The 26,355-nt window shown below is 38.4% G+C and overlaps 1 protein-coding gene across 33 annotated transcripts in view; it reads right to left on the bottom strand.

The window, feature by feature from the left end:
• CAMK2G (calcium/calmodulin dependent protein kinase II gamma) overlaps positions 1 to 26,355 on the bottom strand; it is a 182,854-nt gene that overhangs the window by 67,491 nt on the left and 89,008 nt on the right. For all 33 annotated transcript variants that reach the window (XM_075216644.1, XM_075216648.1, XM_075216654.1 and 30 more), the window contains exons 4-5: positions 5,924 to 5,978; positions 1,860 to 1,925 (exon numbers count right to left, since the gene is read on the bottom strand). In XM_075216644.1, the coding sequence (XP_075072745.1) occupies positions 1,860 to 1,925; positions 5,924 to 5,978 (121 nt within the window). The remainder of the gene's footprint in view (positions 1 to 1,859; positions 1,926 to 5,923; positions 5,979 to 26,355) is intronic.

The following is a 26,355-nucleotide window of genomic DNA, read 5'->3' as shown; positions in this document are numbered from 1 at the left end:
ATGTGCCTGTGTGGTAGGGGAATTAGACTGAGTTCCAATGGGGCAGGGACTGAAGTGAATGGTAAAATATTATTTGTACAGTAATATTTGGCACTATAAAAACAAAAATAAATAACAATAAATATGGTATATGTTTGCTTCAACTTTTGACAAATATTTGCACAGCTGTCAGAATGAGGACATCCTCGTACATGGTAAGCCCTTAAGAAATGTTTGGCCACTTAATTAGTTGCACATACACGCAGCAATTCTAATGTTAGGTCATTTTAGGCAAACTTGCTTTTAAATTGCTGAATTGGCCCAAAGCGACATCTAATTTGAATCCATCAGGTCTATCAGGACTGGCGGAAAATGTGGTCGCATGATCATCAAGATCTGACAGATTGCGGTCTTCATCTAACCACATTAAATGCCCATAGGGCGACTGTTGCTACTGATCATCAAACGGCCCTTGTGTCAAATTCAGCAGTATGTCTGTGTGGCCACTTGGTATTTGAGTTAAGAAACAGTATCTGCTTAAGAAACAGTATCTGCTATGGGCAGCGTAAGGAACCTCGCAAAATAAATACGAATAAACATTGGCGTCAAAGCTGTTATTTTCTGAGATCATACATTGTCTCCCAAAGTATCCTGATTACAGATAGAATTACTGAGAGGAAGTCTACTGTGTAAAGGATAAACACTCCCCTCACAGATATGTTACTTTTACAACATATCCTGCACATATACATTTGTAAACATAATTAGTAGCTTTTTCAAATTGTCTTGTTTTTTATGTTTAGTGAACATAAATAGTTGAATTTCAGTTCATGACCAATACGTAGAGTGTGGGTTTAGTGAAGCAGCACTGAGGAAGACTGGTACAAACTAAGGATGCAGGACTGTACTAACAATTGAATTAGTGATGGGGGTAAAACATTGTGTTTTCCAAATTCACCAATACAGACCTGACCAAACTGTGGCTCTCTCCGGGTGTTATGAAACTACAAGTCCCAGCATGTTCTGCCAGCAGAAAGCCAGACGATGGCATGCAGAACATGCTGGGAATGGTCATTTCACAATACCTGGAGAGCCACTGGTTAGCCAGGACTGCACTAATAGGAACTCCCAAATCATTTACGTGACAGCACATTCCCAACAAATGTGCTTTAACCACAATCATCATCATCATTTATTTATATAGCGCCACTAATTCCGCAGCGCTGTACAGAGAACTCATTCACATCAGTCCCTGCCCCACTGGAGCTTACAGTCTAAATTCCCTAATATAGACACACACTCACACACAGACAGTCAGAGAGGGAGAGACTCTGGTCAATTTTGATAGCAGCCAATTAACCTACTAGTATGTTTTTGGAGTGTGGGAGGAAACCAGAGCACCCAGAAACCCACTGAAACACAGGGAGAACATACAAACTCCACACAGATAAGGCCATGGCCGGGAATTGAACTCATGACCCCAGTGCTGTGAGGCAGAAGTGCTAATCACTAGGCCGGCCACTGTGCTGCCCCAATGCACAGCACTCTGAGGCCAAAACACCAGAGTAATTCAACTTTAATCTAGCACTTTGGTCATATCTTAATTTTACAACATTGTGTGTTTATTTCTGCACATAAAGGCATATAATAATAGAAAATGAAAATGTCTCGTCCTTGTTGAAGGCCACATACATTCTTTCCCTTGAGAATTATGAAATAAATAAAATCTCCACACTCAGTCCTGCTACATGAGAACACACACAATAATGACAGTGACTGTTTTCCATGTCTGAGGGAAGTGGATTTCCCTTGAAAGGTAGGGAAACAATCAATTGAGAGAGCGTTCATTGGCCTATGGAATGTGACACGTTTATCCTCACCTGGCATCTGCCTCACTGTAATATTCTCTTGCTACAATGTCTTCAAACAGCTCTCCGCCTGTGACCCTGAGAAAGAGAGAAAGGTTGTTGAGAAATAGATGGGGAAAAAAAAAAAACAGCAGAGCTAAGAGCCTAAGGGGGAGCCTGTGGCAGAGCACTACCTCTCTCTATAAGGCCAAGCTAAGAGCCTAAGGGGGAGCCTGTGGCAGAGCACTACCTCTCTCTATAAGGCCAAGCTAAGAGCCTAAGGGGGAGCCTGTGGCAGAGCGCTACCTCTCTCTATAAGGCAAGGCCAAGCTAAGATCCTAAGGGGGAGTCTGTGGCAGAGCACTCCCTCTCTCTATAAGGCCAAGCTAAGAGCCAAAGGAGGAGCCTGTGGCAGAGCACTACCTCTCTCTATAAGGCCAAGCTAAGTGCCTAAGGGGGAGCCTGTGGCAGAGCACTACCTCTCTCTCTCTATAAGGCCAAGCTAAGAGCCTAAGGGGGAGCCTGTGGCAGAGCACTACCTCTCTCTCTCTATAAGGCCAAGCTAAGAGCCAAAGGGGGAGCCTGTGGCAGAGCACTCCCTCTCTCTATAAGGCCAAGCTAAGTGCCTAAGGGGGAGCCTGTGGCAGAGCACTCCCTCTCTCTATAAGGCCAAGCTAAGTGCCTAAGGGGGAGCCTGTGGCAGAGCACTACCTCTCTCTATAAGGCCAAGCTAAGAGCCTAAGGGGGAGCCTGTGGCAGAGCACTACCTCTCTCTATAAGGCCAAGCTAAGAGCCTAAGGGGGAGCCTATGGCAGAGCACTCCCTCTCTCTATAAGACCTGCTAGCCATGAAGGGTCAATTGGCACTGTGCTAAGAGTGACTCAGAAACTGCAAACTAACTGATAGCAGCACAATGACTCAGGCTAGGTCTTAACTACCCATGAGGGACCCTTAAGGTTTCCAAGCAGACAAACAAACATAATTTGTCCCATTACAAGCAGGGAGAGAAGAAATCACTGTAAACATTGGTTTGTTTGGGAAAAAAATATAACAATCAGAGGTTCTGAATTAGTTTTAGACCACTTACTACTGTAATACTGTAATATATTAGGAGCCACAGAGTTCCACAAATATACAAATTCACAAAAGGCAGAGTGGATTTTATATGGGCCATAACACTGTTTCGGTATCTGGTACATTCCGCATAATACACAAGTTTCAACTTGAGACAAAGAACATGACTTGTATGAGGTGATCCTTACATTTAGGGGTGTTTCACCTTGTTGTCAGTTATGCATCCCAATTCAGAACACTTCCAAAATGAGTCATGTGACAAGTGACATAACCACTCCCCAAATTGAGCATATATTACTGATAGATATGCCGCTTACTATATATACACTTATAGCTCGAGCATTATCATCACAGTGGGGCTGTGCGAGTCCAAGCAATAATATTTTTATGTTATTATTATTTTTAATATTAAAGCATATTCTTTGATACAAGTAAAAACTTCCATAGAATACATATGCATTTTATTCTTGGACACACACATATTTTGGATATAATTCTTAATGTCAATTAAGCTGTTGTAGGGAGGGAGCTGTAATATTCTAAGTATGGCAGCTTCAATCTACATTTTCATACACACACACACATATATATATATATATATATATATATATATATATATATATATATATATATATATATATATATATGCAGGTAAGACATCTTTTGTGTACGATATATAATAGTTTTTAATCAAGTATTTAAGTATTTTCTTTCCAAAAAGATTACTGTAGAAACCGTATTCCAGGCTGCAAATAGGATACACAACATTCAGTTTAATGGGCTAGATCTCCACAAGTGTGTTTAGAGCAAGGCTGGGCAAACACTAGGAGCCAGGCACCTAAAAATGGACTGCAGGCGTTTAACCTTTTATTTTGGAAGTTTTATAAATACAGGATGCACCTTTTTCCTGGTTACTTAAAATTAAAGTTGGCTCCTAGATTTGTCTGGCTGGCTCCCAGCTTCTACATAATATTGTCCAGTCCTTACTTACAGAGTATAATACCTGGGTTTAAGAGTGGTAAATTAGGAATTATACGAATACTGGATTGATCTGGCTGGTATATTAATGACTTAATGCACCTAGAAAAATGCAGAAAAAGACAAAAACTCAGTAAGGACTCCCGCGAAGGCCGCTGAAAAACAAAGCTGGGCAAAAGTGTAAACATAACCTTGCATTTTGTCCTCACTTCAACCGAGCATTGATTAGTGTGTCTCAAAGCTTCCCTGCAGCATGGTGTACTATGTATAGTGGCTATAAAAAAAATATTTTTTCTTACACCATGGAATCAAAATGGATTTAGTAATTCTTACCTTACTCTGATCAATGCAAGATAAAGAGAAAAAAAAAAAAATACCACAACAAAAAAACTTCCTCTTAAATAGAAATAGATAATAATTGATTGCACAAGTATTTAATACTTAGTAGAAACACCTTTATCGAGAATTACAGCCGAGAGTGTATCTGGGCTCCTCTAATTATTGCAGATTCGTGTTCACAGCAGTTTTCAAATCATTCTACAGATTCTCGATGAGATTGAAGACTGAGCTTTGCCTGGGTCACTCCAAGATATTGATTGTTTTGTATTTAAGCCACTGCACACACATGCTGTATGCTATGGGTCACTGTGCACCTGGAATAGAAATCTTCTTCCACATTCAAGGTCTCAGCAGGCTTTCCTCCAACAGATGTTGCTCCAGCCCCAGAGGCTTATGGTCCAGCAACCATACCTTACAGTTGATCTAGTGTTCGTGGGATGATGAGCGGTGTAAGCTTGTGCTACATACCTAGCATTGAGGTCAAAACGTCCAATCTTGGTCCCTCCAGCTTGTGGAATCTTCCTTCGCTTGATATTAGAGCATTTGGCAAACTCTAGGTGAGATTTCATGTTTGTTAACTTAGTTCTCTATTTGGCACCCTCTCATAAAGGGCACATCTGTGAAGTGCCCGGGCTATGGTGTTGCCATGGGCAGTTTTCTCATCTCCACCATGGAAGACTAAAATTCCTTGTGGTGACCTCCCTAACAAGTAAAGTGCTTTCCTGGTTGGATGACATCCTGTTCTATACAAATTCAAAGTTTTGCTATATTCTCAGTTTTTTTATGATGGACTTGACATTGCTCCAGGAGATATTAAAAGTCATTGAAAACCTGATATACTTCCCCTGATAGGTGCTTTAATAACTTTCTGGGGATCTGCTTTGATTGCTCTTTATTCTAAATTAAACTTTTTTTTTACAGTTTAATTTTTGTGTATTTTAGCAAAAGGTGTAAACACTTATGCAATCAATTGTGGTCATTTTTATTTGTAATTAAGAAAAAAAAAAAAAAAAAGCTTCAGAGGTTTTTTTTTATTTGACAGGAGAGACTGCTGTGTGTTGATCAGTGATAATAATTCACAAATCAATTTCCATTCCAAGATAACGATAATAAAATGTTACAAAATGCTAAAGGGGTGAAATATTTTTTGCATACTATAGCATGTAGGTGCAAAAGGTACACACAGATAGATAGCAAGGAACGCCCCGCCCCCCCCCCCCCCCCTCACTACACCAGACAGAGCAAACCATTTCACCTCCGCAGTCATCCCGGCCCAAAAATCCACGTGTAACCCACAAAAATAAATATATAATCAGCAAAAGTAGGCATGTGACATCAGAAGACGGAATTTGTAATTTTATAAATGAGCCTCCATAGTACGGGTTATTTACAAACATTGCTCATAGGTGAAAATCTGCACTAAACCCAAAACACTCAGACATTTACTTTCATTGTTTAACTTGTCCTAACAGGATGAAAGCCAATTCCTATTGGTTGCCTATTATCTTAGTACATATTTGCAATTCTGAGCAATGTTAACCCTTAATGCCCGTTAACAAGAGAAAAGACACAGGTTTATGCTGAACAAAAGCATAGTGTAAGGATTGCAAATATACTAGCAACTCTCTTGCCTACAGTGCATTTGGCTGATATGGAGGCAGCTGCAGTTATTTTTTATTGAAGTGAGCAGGAACCATGATACTTACAGATCGAAAACAAGATAGTGAAAACCTTCTTCTGAAATACTGTCATGGAGACGCACTGCAAAGAAAAAAAAATATGTGTCACTGACTGAGACAGTCTACATGAAAACATTGTATATTGAATTGGGAAAGAAATCAACACATTGATTGAACTACAGTAATGCCATGTGAATGCAATAATCAGATATCTGTTTTAACAACAACTATGAACACCATAATTAAAACAGATTTTAAGTTAGTGGTATTAAATTGACAGCTCTCTTATTAAATTTAAATGCCCCAATGGTAAACGCGATATATAATGTATTTAAAGTTTACATTAACCACATATACACTGATGGCAGTATGTTTTCTGGCATGTCCAGGAATCTGCTGTCATATGTGTATGATCTGCCACATGTGATTTGGCTCTGACGTGTCTGACCGAAGTGGAAACTGATCCTGCTGTTCCAGATCAAGCTGTAGTTACAAGAGGTCCCAAATTAAAAGTAGCATGGACAACTCTGAATGATAACAACTGTCTGTACATTCTACTGTAATAAATGGAGAAGACCTGTGCAGCACTGAGTAGGAGGTATGTTAAAGTGTAAAAGATCAGACAATTCTTTGCAGATTCAAAGGATCAAAAGGTGGATAAAGATGCTCAGGATTCTGCTTTATAAAACCAACTGTATTTATATGCCCTATATTCCATTCTTATGGCAGCAGAAAACAAGTACAAATAGTTTGCACATGACTGTCAATAGTTGGATAACATACATTATGAACGTTACCATACTGAGAAAATGGCTAAAACTTGCTAAAGTGACCAATAAACTATGCGCTCATTGAAAATATTTAAATTCAAAATATGTAGTACTCAAATATCTGGAATACTTTACATATTATGCTGTAAATATGTTGCGATTTTAAAAGCTAAATATAACAAATGCAAGTTCCTTTTAAAACTATAATGGTCTAAAAAAAAAAAGAACACCCTTCGGATTTCCCCACATCATCATTTATTTATATAGCGCCAACATATTCCGTAGCTCTTTACAATTGGGGACAGACATAATAAACTAATAAACAAACTGGGTAAAACAGACAAAGAGGTGAGAAGGCCCTGCTCGCAAGCTTACAATCTATGGGACAATGGGAGTTGACACATGAGGTTAAGTCTACATTTTGCATTTTGACCCAGCCAGGCTGCAAAAGTAAAAGCGACTTATAGGCTATATGATCCTGTCACACAACAATGTTGGTCAGGTGGTAGTTGTCTTGTGTGAAATTGTGTAACAGGCGGTAATAGGCTAAGGTAGGGAGGTTAAGAGGGTGGTTGAGGAATATTATAAGCTTGTCTGAAAAGGTAGGTTTTCAGTGATCGCTTGAAAGTTTGTAGACCAGAGGAGAGTCTTATTGTGCGAGGGAGAGAATTCCATTGAGTGGGTGCAGCCCGAAAAAAGTCCTGTATCCGGGAATGGGAGGATGTAATGAGGGTGGACGAGAGACGCAGATCTTGTGTAGAACGTAGTTGCCGAGTTGGGAGATATTTTGAGACAAGAGAGGAGATGTATGTTGCTGCAACTTTGTTGATGGCCTTGTAGGTTAGTAAAAGTATTTTATATTGAATTCGGTAGAAAACAGGCAGCCAGTGTAGAGACATACAGAGTGATTCAACAGAGGAATAACGATTTGCAAGGAAAATCAGTCTTGCCGCAGCGTGCAAAATAGACTGTAGGAGTTTGAGTCTGTTTTTGGGAAGACCAGTAAGGAGGGAATTGCAATAGTCAATGCGGGCGATGATAAGTGCATGAATTAAGGTTTTTGCAGTGTCTTGCACACATGCCAGTCAGTAACCCTCCTTCCCCCAAAACCCACACAATGCCCATCACCCAACACACCACAATACGATATTAGGAACCCAATTTAGCCCAAAACCTCTCAAGGACACCACTCACCCCTCATATTCTCCTGGTCCCTCATATTCCAGACAAAACACTTCTCAAATACCCCACTCAACCCCCTTCCCTGGTAGTGCCAGTGACCCAATTACTAATATAATGACTAGTAATAAAACTCTGACTAAAATTCCTTTCCTTAATCATCATCATCATTTATTTATATAGCGCCAACATATTCCGTAGCGCTTTACAATTGGGGACAAATACAGTAAACTAATAAACAAACTGGGTAAAACAGACAAAGCGGTGAGAAGGCCCTGCTCGCAAAGAGGAATACAGGAAACAAGCAGCAGGAAGGAGGAAACCACATGGTGCTGACTGCACGGCCCTCCTCCTGTGCCTGGTGTCCAGTGAACTCCCTGCATTTAGTGGAGAAGGCCCCACAATACAGAGGTCATTCAATCAGAGCTGGGCCACGGACTGAAGCTCGGTGGGGCATAGAGTAGCGAATCAGAGCTGGTGGGGCATGAAGTAAAAAGGAGCAGGAGGGGGGGGTTAGGTGCAGGTGAAGGCTCAGCGGGCCGCCTGTTGTCCATCACTTCTCTTAACAGCTTCCTACCAGGAGTACTACAGCGGGTAAAGCCAGAAAAACACAAAGTAGCCAATAGTAAGTGTGGTGAGCAGACTATAAACAAGGCCGACAACTCGCTAAATATTAATAACACTTTCCTGTGGTAATGTTGTAGCCTAAAGATATGAAGTGTCATCATAATGTATCTACACACATCAAATGCACTAATAGAATATATATTTATGGTCTGACAGCAAACTTTGGATGCTGCTTCTCCCAACAATGACAGGCACAGTAAATGTGTAATATATATATATATATATATATATATATATATATATATATATATATATAATCTATATATATATATCTATATATATATATCTATATCTATATCTATATATCTATATATATATCTCTATCTATCTATATATCTATATATCTATCTATATATCTCAATAATACTCCTTTTATAAAGTATATGAAATAAGGCAATATAATAAATCACAATATAAGAACATGTACATTTGGCACAATAAGTGAAAGCATATAAAGTATGATACACTATGGTTTAATAAACGTGGAGTAATGAGTATATCTAGGGAAATGTAACAGTCATTACACTTTTTACTCAACTTGTATTATGGGTTTTTAAACACACTATTAGGTAAAGAAAGATTAAAATATTTTTAACTATCAGGCTGCAATGGATACGGAACTAGAAATGTATTCCGTAGCTTATAAATCACACACATTCCAGTGTGCCCAAACAGAAATATAACGGTTTATGGCATTATGCAAATGACTGGTAAGGGATTGCACACAAGATGTGGAGCAAACTCTATCTATGACACACTACGCTAAATACACCACTATTCATTTCCAAATGCTGCTATAGCACACTTGGAAGAAATTGAGATATCACCAACATGTTCCCATTAGGATTTTAGAACAGAAAGGTTAAAGAGCATATAAAATGTTATTTTGCAAAAAATGTGTTTTGTTTGATTTGATTAGTAAAACAAAGATAACACAAAACATGAACAATGTTACATTACATTACAAAGTTAAATTAATTAGATTGTAAGCTTTTTGGGGAAGAACCTCTATCTAATCTGTTTTAAAACTGTCAATGTGCTTGTATTATGTCACTTTATTGAATATTATTCCCTGTTCTGCATTTGTGTAAAGGTTTACATATTCAATGGTGCTATATAAATAACCAAATATATATATAGCTATATAATTAACTCTGCAAAGCAACATGGGAGTCAAAATGTTCAGTGCTTAATTGTGTCTAGCATAGGGGAATGACTATGCAAGGCAAGGTTTTACGCTATTCCTCTATGTAGCCTATGGGCACAAACCCACCCCCATGTGCCCAATGATGTTGTATTGTGAATAAGACTGACAGGATGGGTAGGAGATGAGAGAATTGAATTTCAAGCCTGTACTAAACCTTAACCCTTCAAGCAGATTTAATAACACCTTTAGAGAAGCCAAGTCAAGTCCTGCAACATGACAAGTTTTACAAATTTGCCTCTTAATGTAACAGCAGGCAAACACAAAAGGAAAATGTTAAGACTGCATCTTTAAAGACTCACAATTAAAGAAACATAAGTAATTCCTATAACAGAGCATATATTTATGGTATAACTTTAGCTGACCAATGTATTATTTTTTTGTTCATGACATCTTGTGTCCTCCACATGCTTTGCTTTCTCATTCACACTATGGTATTTATCTTTGTGAAAAGAATTAAAGCCAAAAAAATTCAAATGATGGTTGTATTTTCCCTATCTTCAAAACCTAGATACAACTTAACCACATGTAGTAGCACCATACTCCATTTTTCTGTGCAAGTCATGAATTGGCTTTACAGCTTTTACATTTACTTCTAAACCCTGTGGGAAATATAACATGACAAATATTCTAATAACTCTTTCTCCTTTCCGAAAAGGAGCTATTGATCTGGCTCGTCTCTTTATGACGTCAATATGAATACTATTTATCATATGCCCAGTGAACGTACAGAGATACAGTTCAGGGGGGGAATTATAATGACATTATTCTGTAGACAGATAGATGCATTCATTTTTATTTCCATTGGTCACGACAACAAATAAACCCAGTTATGTGCAATGGGCACAATTGTATCCGTTGTTGTATCTATGGGCAACTAAAATAAGCAAATCTATTAGAATTAACAGATTTATCTGAAGGCAGAGTCCTCCTTAAAAAGAAAAAAATAGCTTTGGATAATTTTGGATACTTTGATGAATTGGCTTCCTACTAGCATATAATAACTATTGTTACATTACGTGACACCTACAATCAACAGACTACTTATATTTTGCAAAACCCTGTGCCTCTGGCTGGATGAACAGCACTTTGTTAAAGAAATAAATACAAAAAGAAAGCCTCAATGAAAGGGTTACTGCATTTAGTGAAAATCATGTTATTTCATTTATAATCTATATTTTTACTCTTACATAAAATGAAAGTCTGCTGTACCTACCAAACTGAGAAGCAATTACTTCATATAAGGATGTGGCGTTATTAGGTTGTTACTTTAACAAGTCCCCAGCGACCAGAGTATTAATGCTTTGCAGCAGTTACTAGCTATTTAGCATGCCATCCATTATTGAAGGGTGTCACCTAGAAGGTGTAATCAACAACCAGAGCAGCTAATAAGTCGTTAAAGAGAGATAATTACATAGCAGGGAAGCCATCACATACTTAATCTAACATTTGTTTTCTCACGATTAGTACCAAACCTGGCATTAACTCTATTGTGTACCAATGTAGGCAATGCGCAACATGTCAAAGGTGGGTAATGGAGATGAAAATGTAAAGGAATAATTGATTTTGCGACATATATATGTATGGAACAATAGCTTGACATGCTATTCAAATACCCTTTAGAGGCCTAGATACACCACACAGCACCATTTAATGGTGCATTAAGCCTAGGATTAAAGGGGTATTTATGCAGCCAATGCTTTTACCGAAGTTTGGTAATAAAACATATTTCAATCACCTAAATATATATTTCTATTAATCCCTATTCAAAATATGTCAATGACAAGCAACCAAACACTAAAGTCACAGTAACCTTTATCTGGGAAGCTAGACAAAGTGATCTTCAGGAAATATAGATAGGCTTTTTCAGAGCACTGATGCATAATGTAAAATAAAAAAAAAAACAAATGAGGTGGGGGATAGCATAGTATGTGTATGCATTTCTTATTTTATTTTTATTTTTTTTATATAAGGGAGGTTTCAAGCTGAGCCAGATGAAATGCAGTAGAGTCAAGAGTTCATTTGACAATCCAAAATCTAAATGAGTTTGTCATTTGAAATACATTACTTGACCTGCCAATACAAAGCAATAAATGCCATGATTGAAAATAGAGACTCCTTTGTACTTTGTTAAACCGTCAACTCAATCTGCTTAGGGCCAGTGAAAATGGGACCTCTGTTGTCATAACAACCGTCAATACTTTTTGAACTAATAGCTGTTGTCATGGCAACATGTCTCTCTCTCTGCAACTGCTTGGCCGCTGTATGATCCAAGATCATTCTACAGTGAAATCCAGTACAACTCTTCAATTGCCATAAGCATGGTTCATTAAATTAGATATGCTTGCTTTTGCCAACATGATTTTTCATTGGCCATGACTGAAGATGTGTTTCCAAAGTAGAGGGAAATAAACAATAAGTGAAAATGATGCAGCATTCTCCTCCCAAAGGAGTATTTATAATATGGTAAAGTAATTCCTTACAAGTAGAGCACATACATGTAGGAAAAACAAGGTGGCTAGGTTCCTCAGTTTTGCTTTCTTGGTAGATAAAGCATTGTCCTGACAAAGTGTCCGAAAATTACCTGTGGCTAATGGACTTAAAGTGCATTACTATGTACTTAACAGTATATGCACTTGCTAAAGAATCTAAACAGAACTACCAACACCCGCACTACCACTGCACTTACACTCTCTGCCATGTTTATCTTCTGACTGTCATATTCTGACAGCTATATAAACAGGCACTCAACTCAAAAGGCAAAGAATAATAAGAAAAAGTAATACATATACTGCATTTTTTAATACACAATGTTGTAGGTAGAAATGGCAATATAAGTTTAATGTGACACAGTGTAGCACTAAAAATATATAGAGGCACTATAAAAATGTTTGTACTATTAGCAAGCTAGCGTGTGTTCTTAATCAGACAGGTTCCATAAACATGTTTTAACTATCTGTCATGTTTCAGTTATTCAGAAGTGTAAGTGTGTGTGTGCTGCTATAGATATTTGGACAGCCCATAAACTGATAAAAATGATTACTGTACAACATAAAACACATTTTATTCTCCAATTGTGGACACACCTGAAAGCAAGGTGTAACTCTTGGTTCCTCATTTTGTTAAGGTTAGTAAATAATACTTTCCTTCACAGTATTTCATTATAAAAAATATAAATTAATTCAACCAATAATTGCACAGTGCTGGGGCTTGTCACACTACATTAAAATTCTATCTATCTGATTGGATCGGATTTAATCGCCTATGGCCGGAAACAAAAGTTGAACAGTGACCCCGGCTTGTATATAGTATCATCGCTCAACACTGGAGTGCTGGAGAGTATGAGTGCATTGTCATCTGGTTGTTCAGTAGTTGTAGATAACAACCTGGTCAGGATGTGGCGAGTGTAGCTTTAGTTGGTGGTAGTATTGTAAAAACACAAGCAGTGTGAGGCTGTGTTACGTCCATGTAGACCTGTTGTATTATATTGATCACCTGCAAGGTGTGGATGAGGGTCAATAGAGGACGCTACCCCCTGACCGCAGGTGTAAGCACTAATTACAGACACCATGTTAAACATCACAAGTATTTTCTTAACGCCAGTGTGTAACCGGAATTATACTTTGTAAGTTGTGGTTTATGGAGTGTGTGAATTTAATATACAGAAATTTGTATCATTACCATGTTCAATATTTATGCCACTGCAGGCGCATTGTCTTTTGTGGTCCCCTTCAGTGTATTGCATTTATATATTGGGAACAATATTAACTATAAAATTTGTAAACAAAACAATGACTTAAAAAGCTATATAAAAAGTAACCACTTTTTTGTACTTTTCTCGGACAATTTTTGCTATGCAAATATACAGATAAAATACATCTAATCCCACCCAAATATTACCCCTTATATCTCCTTTACTGAATTCAGAGGTTCTGTGCCAAGGTAAGAGTGAATGCTCAGAAGATGAAACACCTAACAGCCGGAGACCTTGCCATGACCCCATGAAATCCAATAAACAGACTGCTATAACCAATCTCCTGCCCGAGATCCACCTCCTCCTCTAAGTGGCTGCCGGATGACTCCAGTGCTAGCAGCATAAGACATATAATGTGCATGTCACAGACAGCTCAAGTATGCAGCCTTTAATTCAATTCCAAAGGAAGGTCTTCAAAAAAGAGCTCTGCATAATAGTAACTTGGCGTATGTCTTCATGTTCTTTACAGCATAATGGGCTCTGTAACTATGTTTTACAATAACAGACAAGCAAAGTGCCAATGCTGGATGCAAGGCACATTTATATATGTGTTTTAATATTTTTGTTATTTTTCCATAACTGTGTTAATCTGAATCGTAACACTGTTATCCATTTTTTTTCAAAATTTCCTTTGTATTAGTCTAATGAAAATATTAAGAGATTCATTTATAGCGCTTATTATAGGACTTTTTACTATTCTTAACCCTATTTTCTATAAAAGTGCGACAGTCTGGATATAGATCTTGCCCATCATCAGTCAACCATTCTATTATACTCCTTTACTTCCTCCCAGAGCTCTTCTGAAAATTATATTTATGCGGTAATACGCTCAGTAGCTTGGGGCATTGGCCAAAAGGCATATGACATCATGTAGCCATGTACCAAGGTCCTGGAAATAGAAGATAGCAGAAAGAGAGATGGCAGACAACCTTTTGCTCAGAGTGTCTGACTATCCCTTTGTGCAGGCAATAGCGAAAATATGCTTCTCTTGTATTAAATTCAGTTCACACACCTTCCAATTATCCAAATTTCTGCAAGGTGACTACGTTCCAGGGCCAATCAGAAACTGAGCATATCTTAATCAAAATATGGTTGTGGCTGGGCAGATCTGGGCATTGTTTGCTTAGATTGTGGACAGGCCTTATATGGGTAATGGACTGGGCTTATTTAGTGGGTTTGTTTTGTTGTTTTTTAAGACATGTGGTTAGCTAGTGTTTTTATACTTGCATTCAGGAGGAGATTCAATTGACCTGAAGGCATTTAAATTGCATTATAAACATTGAATGGAAACAAGAAGCAACACACGCATATGCAAGGATAATATTGAACACTGAAAACAATGGGTTCCAATGTCAGACCAGTTTACGTAGGTACTACTAGCATTAAAGAAGCTAGTAAATATATGTATGTTAACACCAGCAGGTATGAGACCTAATCACTATAGTAAAAACAATATTTTCACATTTATACCCTGCTTTTCAAGGTATTTTATTTCAAAATCGCTTCCCCTAGACTTCTACTAAGACTGTAATCAAAAAGACTCATTATTAATGTTGCATTTCAATGCAGATTTAAACCTAACTGCATCAACCAATCAGCTTGTGTAAGTTAGCTAATGAAAGCAAATGTCTGATTGGCTAATTTTTAAAGCAAAATTTGCCCCTCAATACAATTTTAGCAAATGAGCCTGAAAGTAATGGTCCACCTGAAGCCACTTTCACCTCCTGCAAGTACACAGTGTCTGCTAATCTAGTCATCCCAATCACATATGTGTATGTTGGGTTTATCCTGTTGGTTCTGCTCGATTGCTTCTCTCTATTGCCAGCCATTATAGATTTGTTGACTTATCACCCTGGTCTGCATTATTTTGTCTCCATTCCCTTTATATAGTTTAATATGAGGACCAAAACAGACGGCAGGATGAGAGGCGCAAAGGCACATCTTGTTAAAAAGAACAGTATGGCCCAAAAAGTATAAGAAACAAGACAATCACACATAAATATTTAGAGTTCCTGACACTTAAAACAAAAAGAAAGCGCAATAGATGACATTTATAAAGCAGGTCTGTGACTAATACAGAGTGTTCCATCACGGGGACACTTCTACTTCCAGGATTACGATGTTATAGGGTTCTGAGACTTGCATTACTTTACTTTTAGTTTTTAAAGTGCTTGCTTATAAAGCTTTGGCAATGGTATTTATAATTGTGGTGCCAAGAGTTCTTTTTTTTTTGCAATTAGCTGTGCTCCAGTTTCATACAGGTACTATTACATCACCATTAATTCAACATAAGAAAAATTTTCTTTTATAAAAAAGGAGATGGATACATGAAACAGTCTCCCAGCAGTTGAATTTAAGAATTCATGGGAAAAACAAATGTCTTTTGTTAGACTTGGTATTAAAATTATGGGGGCAAACAAATGGACTGTAGGTTAATTTATGTACCAAATTCTGTACTTTTTTTTAAATATTCGGAATTTAAAATATTTTCCTTGCTTTGCACATGCATCTGTTTGACCAGGATTTATATATTATATTGCATAAAGTTGAATTGCTGGTTTATACATGTTCAAACCACAAGGACTGAAGATTAAGGCTCTGACGTAAGGATTAATTGATTTACTCGACTATCCAGCCCTGCTCTAATTAGGAGAGGATGGTTTATCTTGCTTTGCAGCGGAAGGCTCAAAAGCCATTATACAACAAAAAAAAAAAAAAAAAAAAAGAAAAGGTCACACATATTACAAACTTAAGAAGTATTACACTTTAGAATCTATCCACTAAACAAGCTAAATAAATACTTTGCTGAAAATACACACATATACTGTATATATAATACAGAAACAAATCTGCTCCAATTTCCTTCTCTCATCTCGGAAACCCATGAGATTTTCTAACAACCTGATAATCTTGGCTGGCTTCACCATGTGTCACAAGATCACTTAGCTGTTGGGTACCAACCAGCAAAACACTGTCAGTATGTTGAATCTTCTGGATTTTAGTAACATTAAATTGACTTAAAACAGATTCTTATTTTGTTTATGGGTTTACAGAGTCATTTATTTTATTTTGCTAATGCTTAGAAATTTTTTATAGCATCCTTGAGAACACACACTGCAGTTGTTACAAAACATGTAGAGAAATAAGCATGCCGCAACATAAAACTGTATAGCTTATGATAGAATTAGCCTCTCCAAAAGAAGGGACTTGTGGAAAATGCAATAGTTATATAGAAAATTCTCACTTATTAATAACTTATCATACCGTGCGGTGGCCAACGGTATAGACAGCAGTGGTTGGCATGGTATAACCAGCAATGGTTAGCATGCTAGATGCCACAATGACAAGTCATCACCATGTGCCTGGAGCCTGCAGCGTCCCCCATTCAGTGTGCCATTAGTTACAATCAGGGGTTGCATGCACATGGCTTTGCAGTGTAGCAGGCCAGTTCCTGATTTTGGGTTCTAAATATGTAGGCATTGACGAGTATTTTTAAGACAGTATTTGTAGTCCCAGCCATAAGATATAACTATGCATAAGAGCAAATATAAAGGAAATTATAATCAATTGCACAAAACTATTATTTGTAACCTATATTAAGAATATGTTTTTTGAACCATAAACGTCCTGATTTTTTTGAGTAGTCAAGTAAAAAATGGGGGCTGGGTGAATCCTGAAAAATGGGTGTGACTTGGGAGGTTTAATAAAGCATGCACCTACATACAGCAAACAGGGTCACCACACACAGTCCTGTGTTACTTGAAGCAGGGGGCCCAAGGAGTCAAGTCCAGGGCAAATGCATACAATAGAGCTTCCTAAGAGCTGAAATGTAGAGCTGTGGCCAGATTAAGTAGCTAGCACTGAAAGCCTCATGTAAAGGGGCAGCATGGTGGTCTAGTGGTTAGCACCTCTGCCTCACAGCACTGGGGTCCCCGTGTTTGTGTGGGTTTCCTCTAGGTGCTCTGTATGTGCGCTAGGGAATTTAGACTAAGATCCAATGGGGTAGGGACTGATGTGAATGACAAATATTCTCTGTACAGCGCTGTAGAATTGGTGGTGCTATATAAGTGATGAAGAAAAGGGGGTACCCTGCTTTATTGATGGATGTATATTAAGAAGGGGTTGTCCACTTACGAATTCGTAAGAATGAGGAAGTTTGGTTAATGTAAATGTTGACAGCACTGTCTCCCTTGATTCCAACCACACCACTGGTTACTGCACACAAATGCCAGTTACATTGGCTGATAATGCTGCTGCACATGTACTTTCCCATTTGTTCCCTACACCTCTGATTATAAAGCTCTTCTAGCAGTGTCATCTTTACCCTCTGTCATTTTCTGTAATTTGTTTGTATTACGATCCCCTCAATGTAAATCTCTGCGTAACATGTTGGTATAAATAAAGGATCATAATCAGGGTATTTCAGATAACCTTAGTTGCACAACCTTTTGTAGTCACATGTGACTTCTTGTGTTTAGACAATTAAAGAATACAGTAGGGAGCCACTTGGAAAAATATTGTGGACAATTACAGAAGACAATAGCTTGCACACCAAATGTATAGATCTCTGCACTCAATTTTACATTTCTTATACTAACAACTGGAACTAATACTGACCACTCAGGGCTTGATTTTAGCTGACAAATATAGTTCATTCTTTTTTCTTTTCTTTTTTTAACAAAATGGTCAGTGATTGCTCTGGGTTACCAGACTGAAACCAGTTAAATCAGAATTGATCCATTAGGATGGTACGTTACGTTGGACACTGACCTCATAAGATGGGTGTGAGGTTAGTACCCAACCAAGATGTGGATGGGAGAATAGAGCAGCAAGATATGCAGTGAAATCTGGTTACACAGTACAGCACCTGGAGGAGTGGATCTGTACAAATGAGACAAATTGTTTACAGATCTGGTAGTTAGGCTAAGTGACAAGATTGCACAGTGTCTGGCTGCCTTCATTTAAGTGCTATTCAGAGAACACAGACATCACACTGCCTATAGAACTATTATGCGGTTGTCTGCATTAATGCTGCTGGCAGGACTAATAAACCCCCTAAAATGGCAAGGTGGTTCTTTCTCAACCTGCTCGTGCTGAGAATAGTCTATCTCAGGCCAGCTGTTTGCTGCCTCCTTTGGACGCTTCAACAGCTGCTCAAGGGGGCCTGGGAGGCCGGTGTTTTAATTAAGAACCTGCTATTAAAAATCATTAATTCAACAATGCCACAACTAATCCCTTAGAAATAGTCTTCTGAAGGCTACAGATCAGTTCTACAGATGACATGACAGTAGGGGACAGATAATCATAACATGCTGAGGATACAAATTCTTTCCAACATTCTCTACCGGCTTCTCAAAAATTAATTGAGACACACGTAATTCTCTGGTTTTCTAAATAGAATGAAGTTTGAAGTGATTGTCTGTTATGTGCTGTAATTAAAAGGGATAGTAAAATACCCCTTATAAACTGGATCAGTATTGTAGCCTGCCATGTCCATACTGGGCTCTACAAATATTTTCAACTGTTCGAAGTCAGGACATAAACATAGGTGGCAACAATTTCTAAAAGAAATGACCCACCTGTGTGGGAGGTGGTTCTCAGGGCTGGAAAGGCAGCAGCAACATTCATTCATTTTTTTCTTTGTTTTATTTAAAAGCAGAACTGAACCAAAAACCAAAAATGTTTTGGGTGGAGTTCACTAAGTTATGATAAACAGCAAAGTGTGTGTGTGTGTGTGTGTGTGTGTGTGTGTGTGTGTGTGTGTGTGTGTGTGTGTGTGTGTGTGTGTGTGTGTGTGTGTGTGTGGGCTTAGTACTGTTGCGCTTTTTCGGATTTGAAAACGAGCCAAAACATCATTGTTACGTCATCGAATCTCGCAATTTTTGGATTCCTTTTTAAGATCCAACATAACGGTGGGTGGGAAGGAGGTCGGGCCCAAGGACAATTCCATCTTGCACCATTATTCTTTTCTGCCACTGCTGTGTGCCAATGTGTCCTAGATGTGCTAAGAACTTCCGAGTGTTTGTGTCATTGCTCTGACGCTTACCATCCAGCCAGGTCGCTGCAGTCTTTGTCCGAAAGTGTATGAAAAAAAATATTGTGATCTGTGAGGTGGTCAAAATTGACTGCAAATGACTTGAAATTAGTGTTATTGAGGTTAATAATAATGTAGGAACAAAAAAAATAGCAAAATTATGTGATTTTAGCATATTTTATGATTTTTTTCTAAAAAAAAAAATCCTAAACCAAAAACACACGAGGGCGGTTTTGCCAAAACCAAAACACGAAGCTAATCCAGATCCAAAACCAAAACCAGTTCACGGGTGTCAGTGAGTATCTCTAATTATTGGTAGGTTTATGCTGTAGGACATCTATACATTTAAGTAGATCTTAGTATTCCCTATTACCAAAAATAAGTTACTCTTAATGATAAATTTTAGCTGACATAAGAAGTTGCAAAGGGAGGTGAAGTAATTACATTTTAAACATAACTGCAGTGGAATGTCAGGCTAAACCTGGACAATGTAATTCACATGCGCCAATAATGCAATCAGTCAATATGAGCCTCATGTCTCTTATATCACTAATTTCTAGAGAATTGATAGGCTGAATATAGATTCACCCCACAAATGTCTATCTCCAGCATGTATAACATGGGTACTTTAAAAAGTGGGGTTCTCTGAATTAAACAGATGTTCTAAAGAAACCAATGAAAAAGTATGACTGACCATTGACAGACATAGAAACACATTGTATTAATTGTTGAGTAAAAAAAAAAATCTATTTCACAGCAAACTATAGATTAACAAGAGCATTTTAATATACAAAAATAAAAAAAATAAAATAAAACAAGCCTCACATAGTTCACAGTTTAACACGTGTATACATAAAATACATAGTAAATAGCTACAATAGTAATAGTACATGAAATAGGATGCAGTAATCAAAATACATTTGTATACCACCTTCTATGTCCTGGTTTTCCAAGGAGAACCCACTTTTCCTCCACCAAAAATCCAAACACTCACTGCTTATTTTTCCTTAATTTTACTTACTCCCAATGAACCAAAGTTACAAGAATAATTGCTCATAGATTTGTGAAAAAATAAAAATTAAATATGGGGTATGTTTTATGGCCTGAGCAAACTTCAGGTCATATGGGTGTCACGGTTTTTCTTTTTTTAAGATTATGGGAAACCTAAATATGAGATTACTGCAGTCCAATTGTTAGCAGCACTCAAAGCATAAAGAACACAGCTTGAGGACTTGTAAAGGTGGAAGATAATAGATATCTATAATAATTGTGGTGCAGACCACTATATACACTTTCGTATAAGAAGCAATGCATCGATCAGTCTCAAACTGACTTTCCACTGCAGTTCAGTTAAACAAGTATGATGCACAATTCTCAGATTCTATCACAAAATAGGAGAAATAAAAAAACAAAAAACATACATCCCACTACTTCTAGCTAATGGCCAAAAATATGTGTCTATGGGTCAAAAAGTTGAAGCAGCCAAGTGCAGCATGACAAGTATTTCCTTGCAAGCTTCTTGTGATTTTGATGGCTGTGTGTGTTTTCACTAGTTTGTGTAATGCATTTATGTTACTTGATCAAAAAAACTTCTGCAATATGCTTCATCTCCTTCCTTATTTTAGATTTAAGCAAAATAGAGCTTTTCGATACAGTTAAATTTGAACAATTACATTATTTGCTGTACTAACTAGGATAATCAACTTCTGTCAAACAAATCCCTACCAACCTTCTGTATAACACAATCTCTGTATACAGTATGTTACTCCTGATAAACTATTATACAGTGCTAAGGAATTTTATTTAGTGCTATAAAAATAAATAATAATGCAGAGATTAGGTGATCTATTAAGCGTCTAAGCGTTTTTTTTCACATCTGGTTTTTAATGTGCTAAAGAAGAAAACATTTCTAAGCATTCCCATCTAATGATTCACTCACTGACTGTTGCTTCATACTAAAAGACAGGAATAAATAGTGTTCAAAGCATGAGAACGATCGTTTTCAATGTATGAGAGAGTAAAGTTGCATGAAAGGTTGTTTTTATAAGGTTTGTCTTCAAGACAAATACTTAACTGAGCATCCAATTTGTGTCAGTTGCAAAGTCTCTGACAGCTATTCAGTTGATTCCAGTATTTGAGAGTTTCCTTCAAGTATTTTGCCTTCAGTATGATTTAGGGGCTCAGATACAGTCCACTTTAATCGCACTATGGAGACCTGAGCGAGCGCTCAGTGTACAACGAGGTTTGTCTGGTATGGGTGTCAGCTGTGGTGATAAGTCTGAGGATATCACGCATTAATGTCTATGGGGTATTTTTACTAAACTGCGGGTTTGAAAAAGTGGCGATGTTGCCTATAGCAACCAATCAGATTCTAGCTGGCATTTTGTAGAATGTACTAAATAAATGACAGCTAGAATCTGATTGGTTGCTATAGGCAACATCTCCACTTTTTCAAACCCGCAGTTTAGTAAATCTAGCCCTAGGTCTGAACTTCATGCGCTCCAACACCCATCATAATGCTTACTAAACTTTCTAATAATGTCATATTTTAGCCTGTCATAAGGTCATATTTTAGCCTGAATTTTCCACTAAATAATAAATATATATTAACCGAAAGTGTAGCCAGCCAGTATTGAAAGTATAGGTTTATCTGCATGACCAAATATTTCTAGGGGCAAATCTTTGTAATCGTGGGTTTAACTCCAGGATTTAGTTTACCATAGTTTAATGGGTTGACATGGGTGAGACATGTCCTCTTTGGATTATCCCGCCCCTAGTTACTTACTTTGCTGGTTCCCTCGGGTTATTTCAGTTATCATTCTCCTATCTTTCTCTTTGCTCCCCCATCCCCGCTCCACTTTTCCCCTCACGGAACACCACACCTACCACCACCTTTGGTCGCCTCACTACTGGCATTATCGGGAGCCAGTAGGCTTAAGATTAGACATTCCTTGTATCTCCTACACCAGAATAAATGGATCTATTTATCTCTCAAAACACTAGAGGCCTAAACTCCCCAAATAAATGGAGGCAGGCACTAACTGAAGGCTGATGTGGTCGCTATACAGGAGACTCGTTCTCTGGCATATGCCCCCTTCTCCTCCGGGACCGTTACTATCCATTGTGCTATACAGCCAATGTGCCTCTCAAGCACAAATTAATTAGTTCCAGAGTCACTTTCATACATAAGACCACCTTGACAGAAAAAGCAGGAAGATACTTGATATTGATTGGACTTTTAGAATATAAACTAGTGACCTTAGATTCTCTTTATGCCCCAAACTCCTGACAAATCACCTTCCTAATTGAGGCGTTCAGGGAAATAGATCGTCATAAGGAAGGCAGTTTGATTATTATGGGCGATCTCAATATAGTCGCAAACCCTAGGCTAAACAGGTCCTCCTCTCTACAGCCATCTTCCAACTCTTCTCCCCCATGCCCTTCGATGGTTTTTACTAAACTCATGGTGGAACATGACCTGCATGATCCCTAGCGGACTTCCAACCCAAGCGGCAGAGACCATACTTATTTCTCTACCTCTCAACTCCTATTCCCACATTGATCTCATCCTTACAGATAAATGGATTTTGCAAGCCTCCGCCCAGATTAAAATTCTGCCGTTACTCTGGACATGGCGTCTGAAGAGAGTCCATATACCTCCTAGGCCCTGGCGTATGTCATCATACTTATTCACTCTTCTTGAAGCTAAACTAGCTCTTAAGGAAGCTCTCCAATTATAATGTCAAACTAACTCCCGGAGGAGATCTCCATTTTCACTGTTTGGTGCTCCCTTAAGACGGTAATACGAGGCGTAGCAACCCAGACAGGGTCCTGTTTGAAAGGGGCGAATGCCCATCTCCAAACTGAGCTGGAAACCAAACTCTAAACGCAAAATAAAATCCACCCTTCTACGGAATTAAAGACTGAACTTACACAAGTGAGGGCCCAATTACAAAAATTGCTTATGTCCCTAACACAACAGGCCCTAACTTGGCGCCGACAAAAGTTTTATGTCACCGGGAATCTTGCAGCTATAGCAGACATAGATAGCTTCCTGAAAGTATTCTCCTCACTCCCTGGTCCCAGGCAGAAATCCAGGTGGCGATTAAAAACCTTCCCAGAGACAAGACTCCAGGTCCAGCGGTTATAGCAATGACTTTCAAATTACCTTCCAAGCGGAGCTTATCCCCGTACTTAAACAACTTAACGCTGGTGTGGAACAGGGGACATTCCCCAGTGAGATGTTAGAATCCCAATTAGCTACATTCAATTCTAGACTCCTATAGCCAAGCCTCTAATTACAAGCTCAATTCCTCTAAATCGGATGCTCTACCAATTAATACTTCTTCAGCAAAGGTGAAACATTTTCGCTATTCCTGGAAAACAACTATTTTACCATATGTAGGTGTGCAAATTTCCCCAAATTTTGATACTACCCTGGAATTAAACTTCATGGCCCTAGTGTTACAAGTCTCGACACTCACGAAATGTTGGATTTGTTACGAGATCTTCTGGTTGGGATGACTTGCAGTCTTCAAAATTATGTTGTTGCCAAAACGGATGTATCTGTTTTGTACATTACCTGTTGCCATACCTAAACCTACACTTGCCAAACTATGTTCTGTACTGAATACCTACACATGGCTAGCTCTCGGATGTGTCTACCTAAACATTGTGGTTTGACTCTCCCAGACCTAGGCAAATACCACGACGCTTGCTTAACTTCCCAGCTCAGAGACTGGTCCTTGCCCATACACCAAAAGCTGTGGGTAGATTTAGAAAAAGCACCACATTTCCATATAGCAGACTTGCTCTGGGTCCCCAAACGCTGGCGACCCTTCAGTGCCCTGATGCCTCAGACACAAGAGATTCCCTAGCAGTATGAGAAATTATTAGCAGCCACCTCTGACTTTACTGTTTCCACTAGAAATGTCTTAATATTAACCTTGGCCAAGCTGATACCTGATCTCAATCTCACCTTTTGGAGATTACAGTATAGTGACAATGGCTGATTTATTCAATGAACAAGGACTATTTTCCTTCCTGCAAATTTAAGAAAGGTTCCATATCCCTGCCCGAGAATTCTATAAATACCTCCAGATAAGACATTGGTTTACCTCCCTCCCCAGACAGGGTCTCAATCTCTTGCCACCCCTGGGCCCGTAACATACGAAGTTGACGAAAGGTGACAACAAGGCCTGTAAATCCTTTTGGCATAACCTGCATATAGATCTCTCCAGAGACCAGTGGCAAGCTATATTCCTGAACTCTTATCTTATGTCCAAATGTGTGAATCATACAGAAATGTTGATAAAATAAATTAATAGGCTGTATCTCACTCTTGCTAGACTCCATAAGATGTGGTCCTCCCAGCTGAAGTTCTGTTAGCGCCAATACAATGTAGTAGGCAACTTGCTACATATTTTTTGGCGCTGCTCACTTATTCTACCGCTTTGGCCAATAAGGTTACTGCACAAGATCTTTCCCCAGCGCCCGAGGTTATCCTTCTACATCACTAAGCCCCACATTTACCCTTGCATGCCAAATATGTCTTTAGCCATATCATGATAGCTGCATGTGCCACTATAGCCCAATCTTGTAAATCACCGTTCCCGCCCCCCTCTGCAGAAAGTAATGACTACGGTTCAATACAGCTTTGAGATTGAGACGGTGGGAACGCCGTACGCCACTGCGTCATCGTCCCCGCTAATGAAATTGTTTAACTGGCACGTGTATATTACTGAGGGAAAGGGCCCCCCCTAGCGTGCCCAAACTTCATTCACAGCTTCAAGCACTTTCGCCTATAGACTCTCCCCAATCGACACAATCAGAGGCCACTGTGTGAGTGAATATGGTCATCTCCCTAATGAAGAATGTCTTAATACCTTTCTATCTATTGTGAATTGGTGATATAATATTGTTGTGTTCTTATCCCACTGTGTATCCCCCTCCTATCCCTTTTATATTCTATACCTCAATTACCCCCCCCCCACCCCACACCACTTTTTATCTGCTTTCTGTGTCCCTTAAATTTTTTTGAAAATCACTAAAAATACCATTTAAGTTAAAATTCTGGAGCAGTTGTCAAATACAGATCTTAGCACTTAAGGGGCTAAATAATGCAACTTCCAGAGATATTTCACAGGGCTTTCGTTCTAAGGACAAGCAGGACACATCCACAGCATATACCTCAAAAGAGTTAAAGATGAATTCCACAAGGCCCACGTTGCATAAATTAACAAAGTATTGCTTACCGCAATGCATGGAAGTGGGCACAGGCATACATCACTCAAGGCTTCTATTGGGAATTCGCACAGTGGCAGGTATACTGTACCCTTGCAGTCAGTAAGTGTTACTGTAGTTAAATAATGCATAACTTAATATAAAAATGTAGTGGCTTGCATAGGTTGCAGTAAATGCCTTTGTTTTATGTAGGACAACGACATATACGGAGGACAAAAGCAAAAGGAAGTTCATAGCAATATAACATCTCCTCAGTTGATAATATTTTAGGCTCCTGAGATATTTGTTTTTTAAACATAATACTAGCTCCTCACAAACCATACTTGATAAGCTAAAATGGTACCACAACACTTTCATGTGGAAAGATGCTCTGAAAAGAGAAACTACCGTATATACTCGAGTATAAGTCGACCCGAATATAAGCCGAGGCACCTAATTTTACTACATAAAACTGGGAAAACTTATTGACTCGAGTATAAGCCTAGGGTGGAAAAGAGCGCTAATTTAAAAACCTAAAAAAAAATGATAGGTTCAATCTATGAAATCATTTTTAGCTAGATGACAAGGAACATTCATAAATGATTATAAAATCAGAGAGAGAAAGAGAGAGAGAGAGAGAGAGAGAGAGAAAGAGAGAGAAAGAGAGAA

This window comes from Mixophyes fleayi, chromosome 6, assembly GCF_038048845.1.
Source record: "Mixophyes fleayi isolate aMixFle1 chromosome 6, aMixFle1.hap1, whole genome shotgun sequence".
In the NCBI taxonomy this organism is placed as follows: Eukaryota; Metazoa; Chordata; class Amphibia; order Anura; family Limnodynastidae; genus Mixophyes; species Mixophyes fleayi.
The sequence above is the reverse complement of the archived record's forward strand: the minus strand, read 5'-3'. Positions and strand labels throughout refer to the sequence as shown.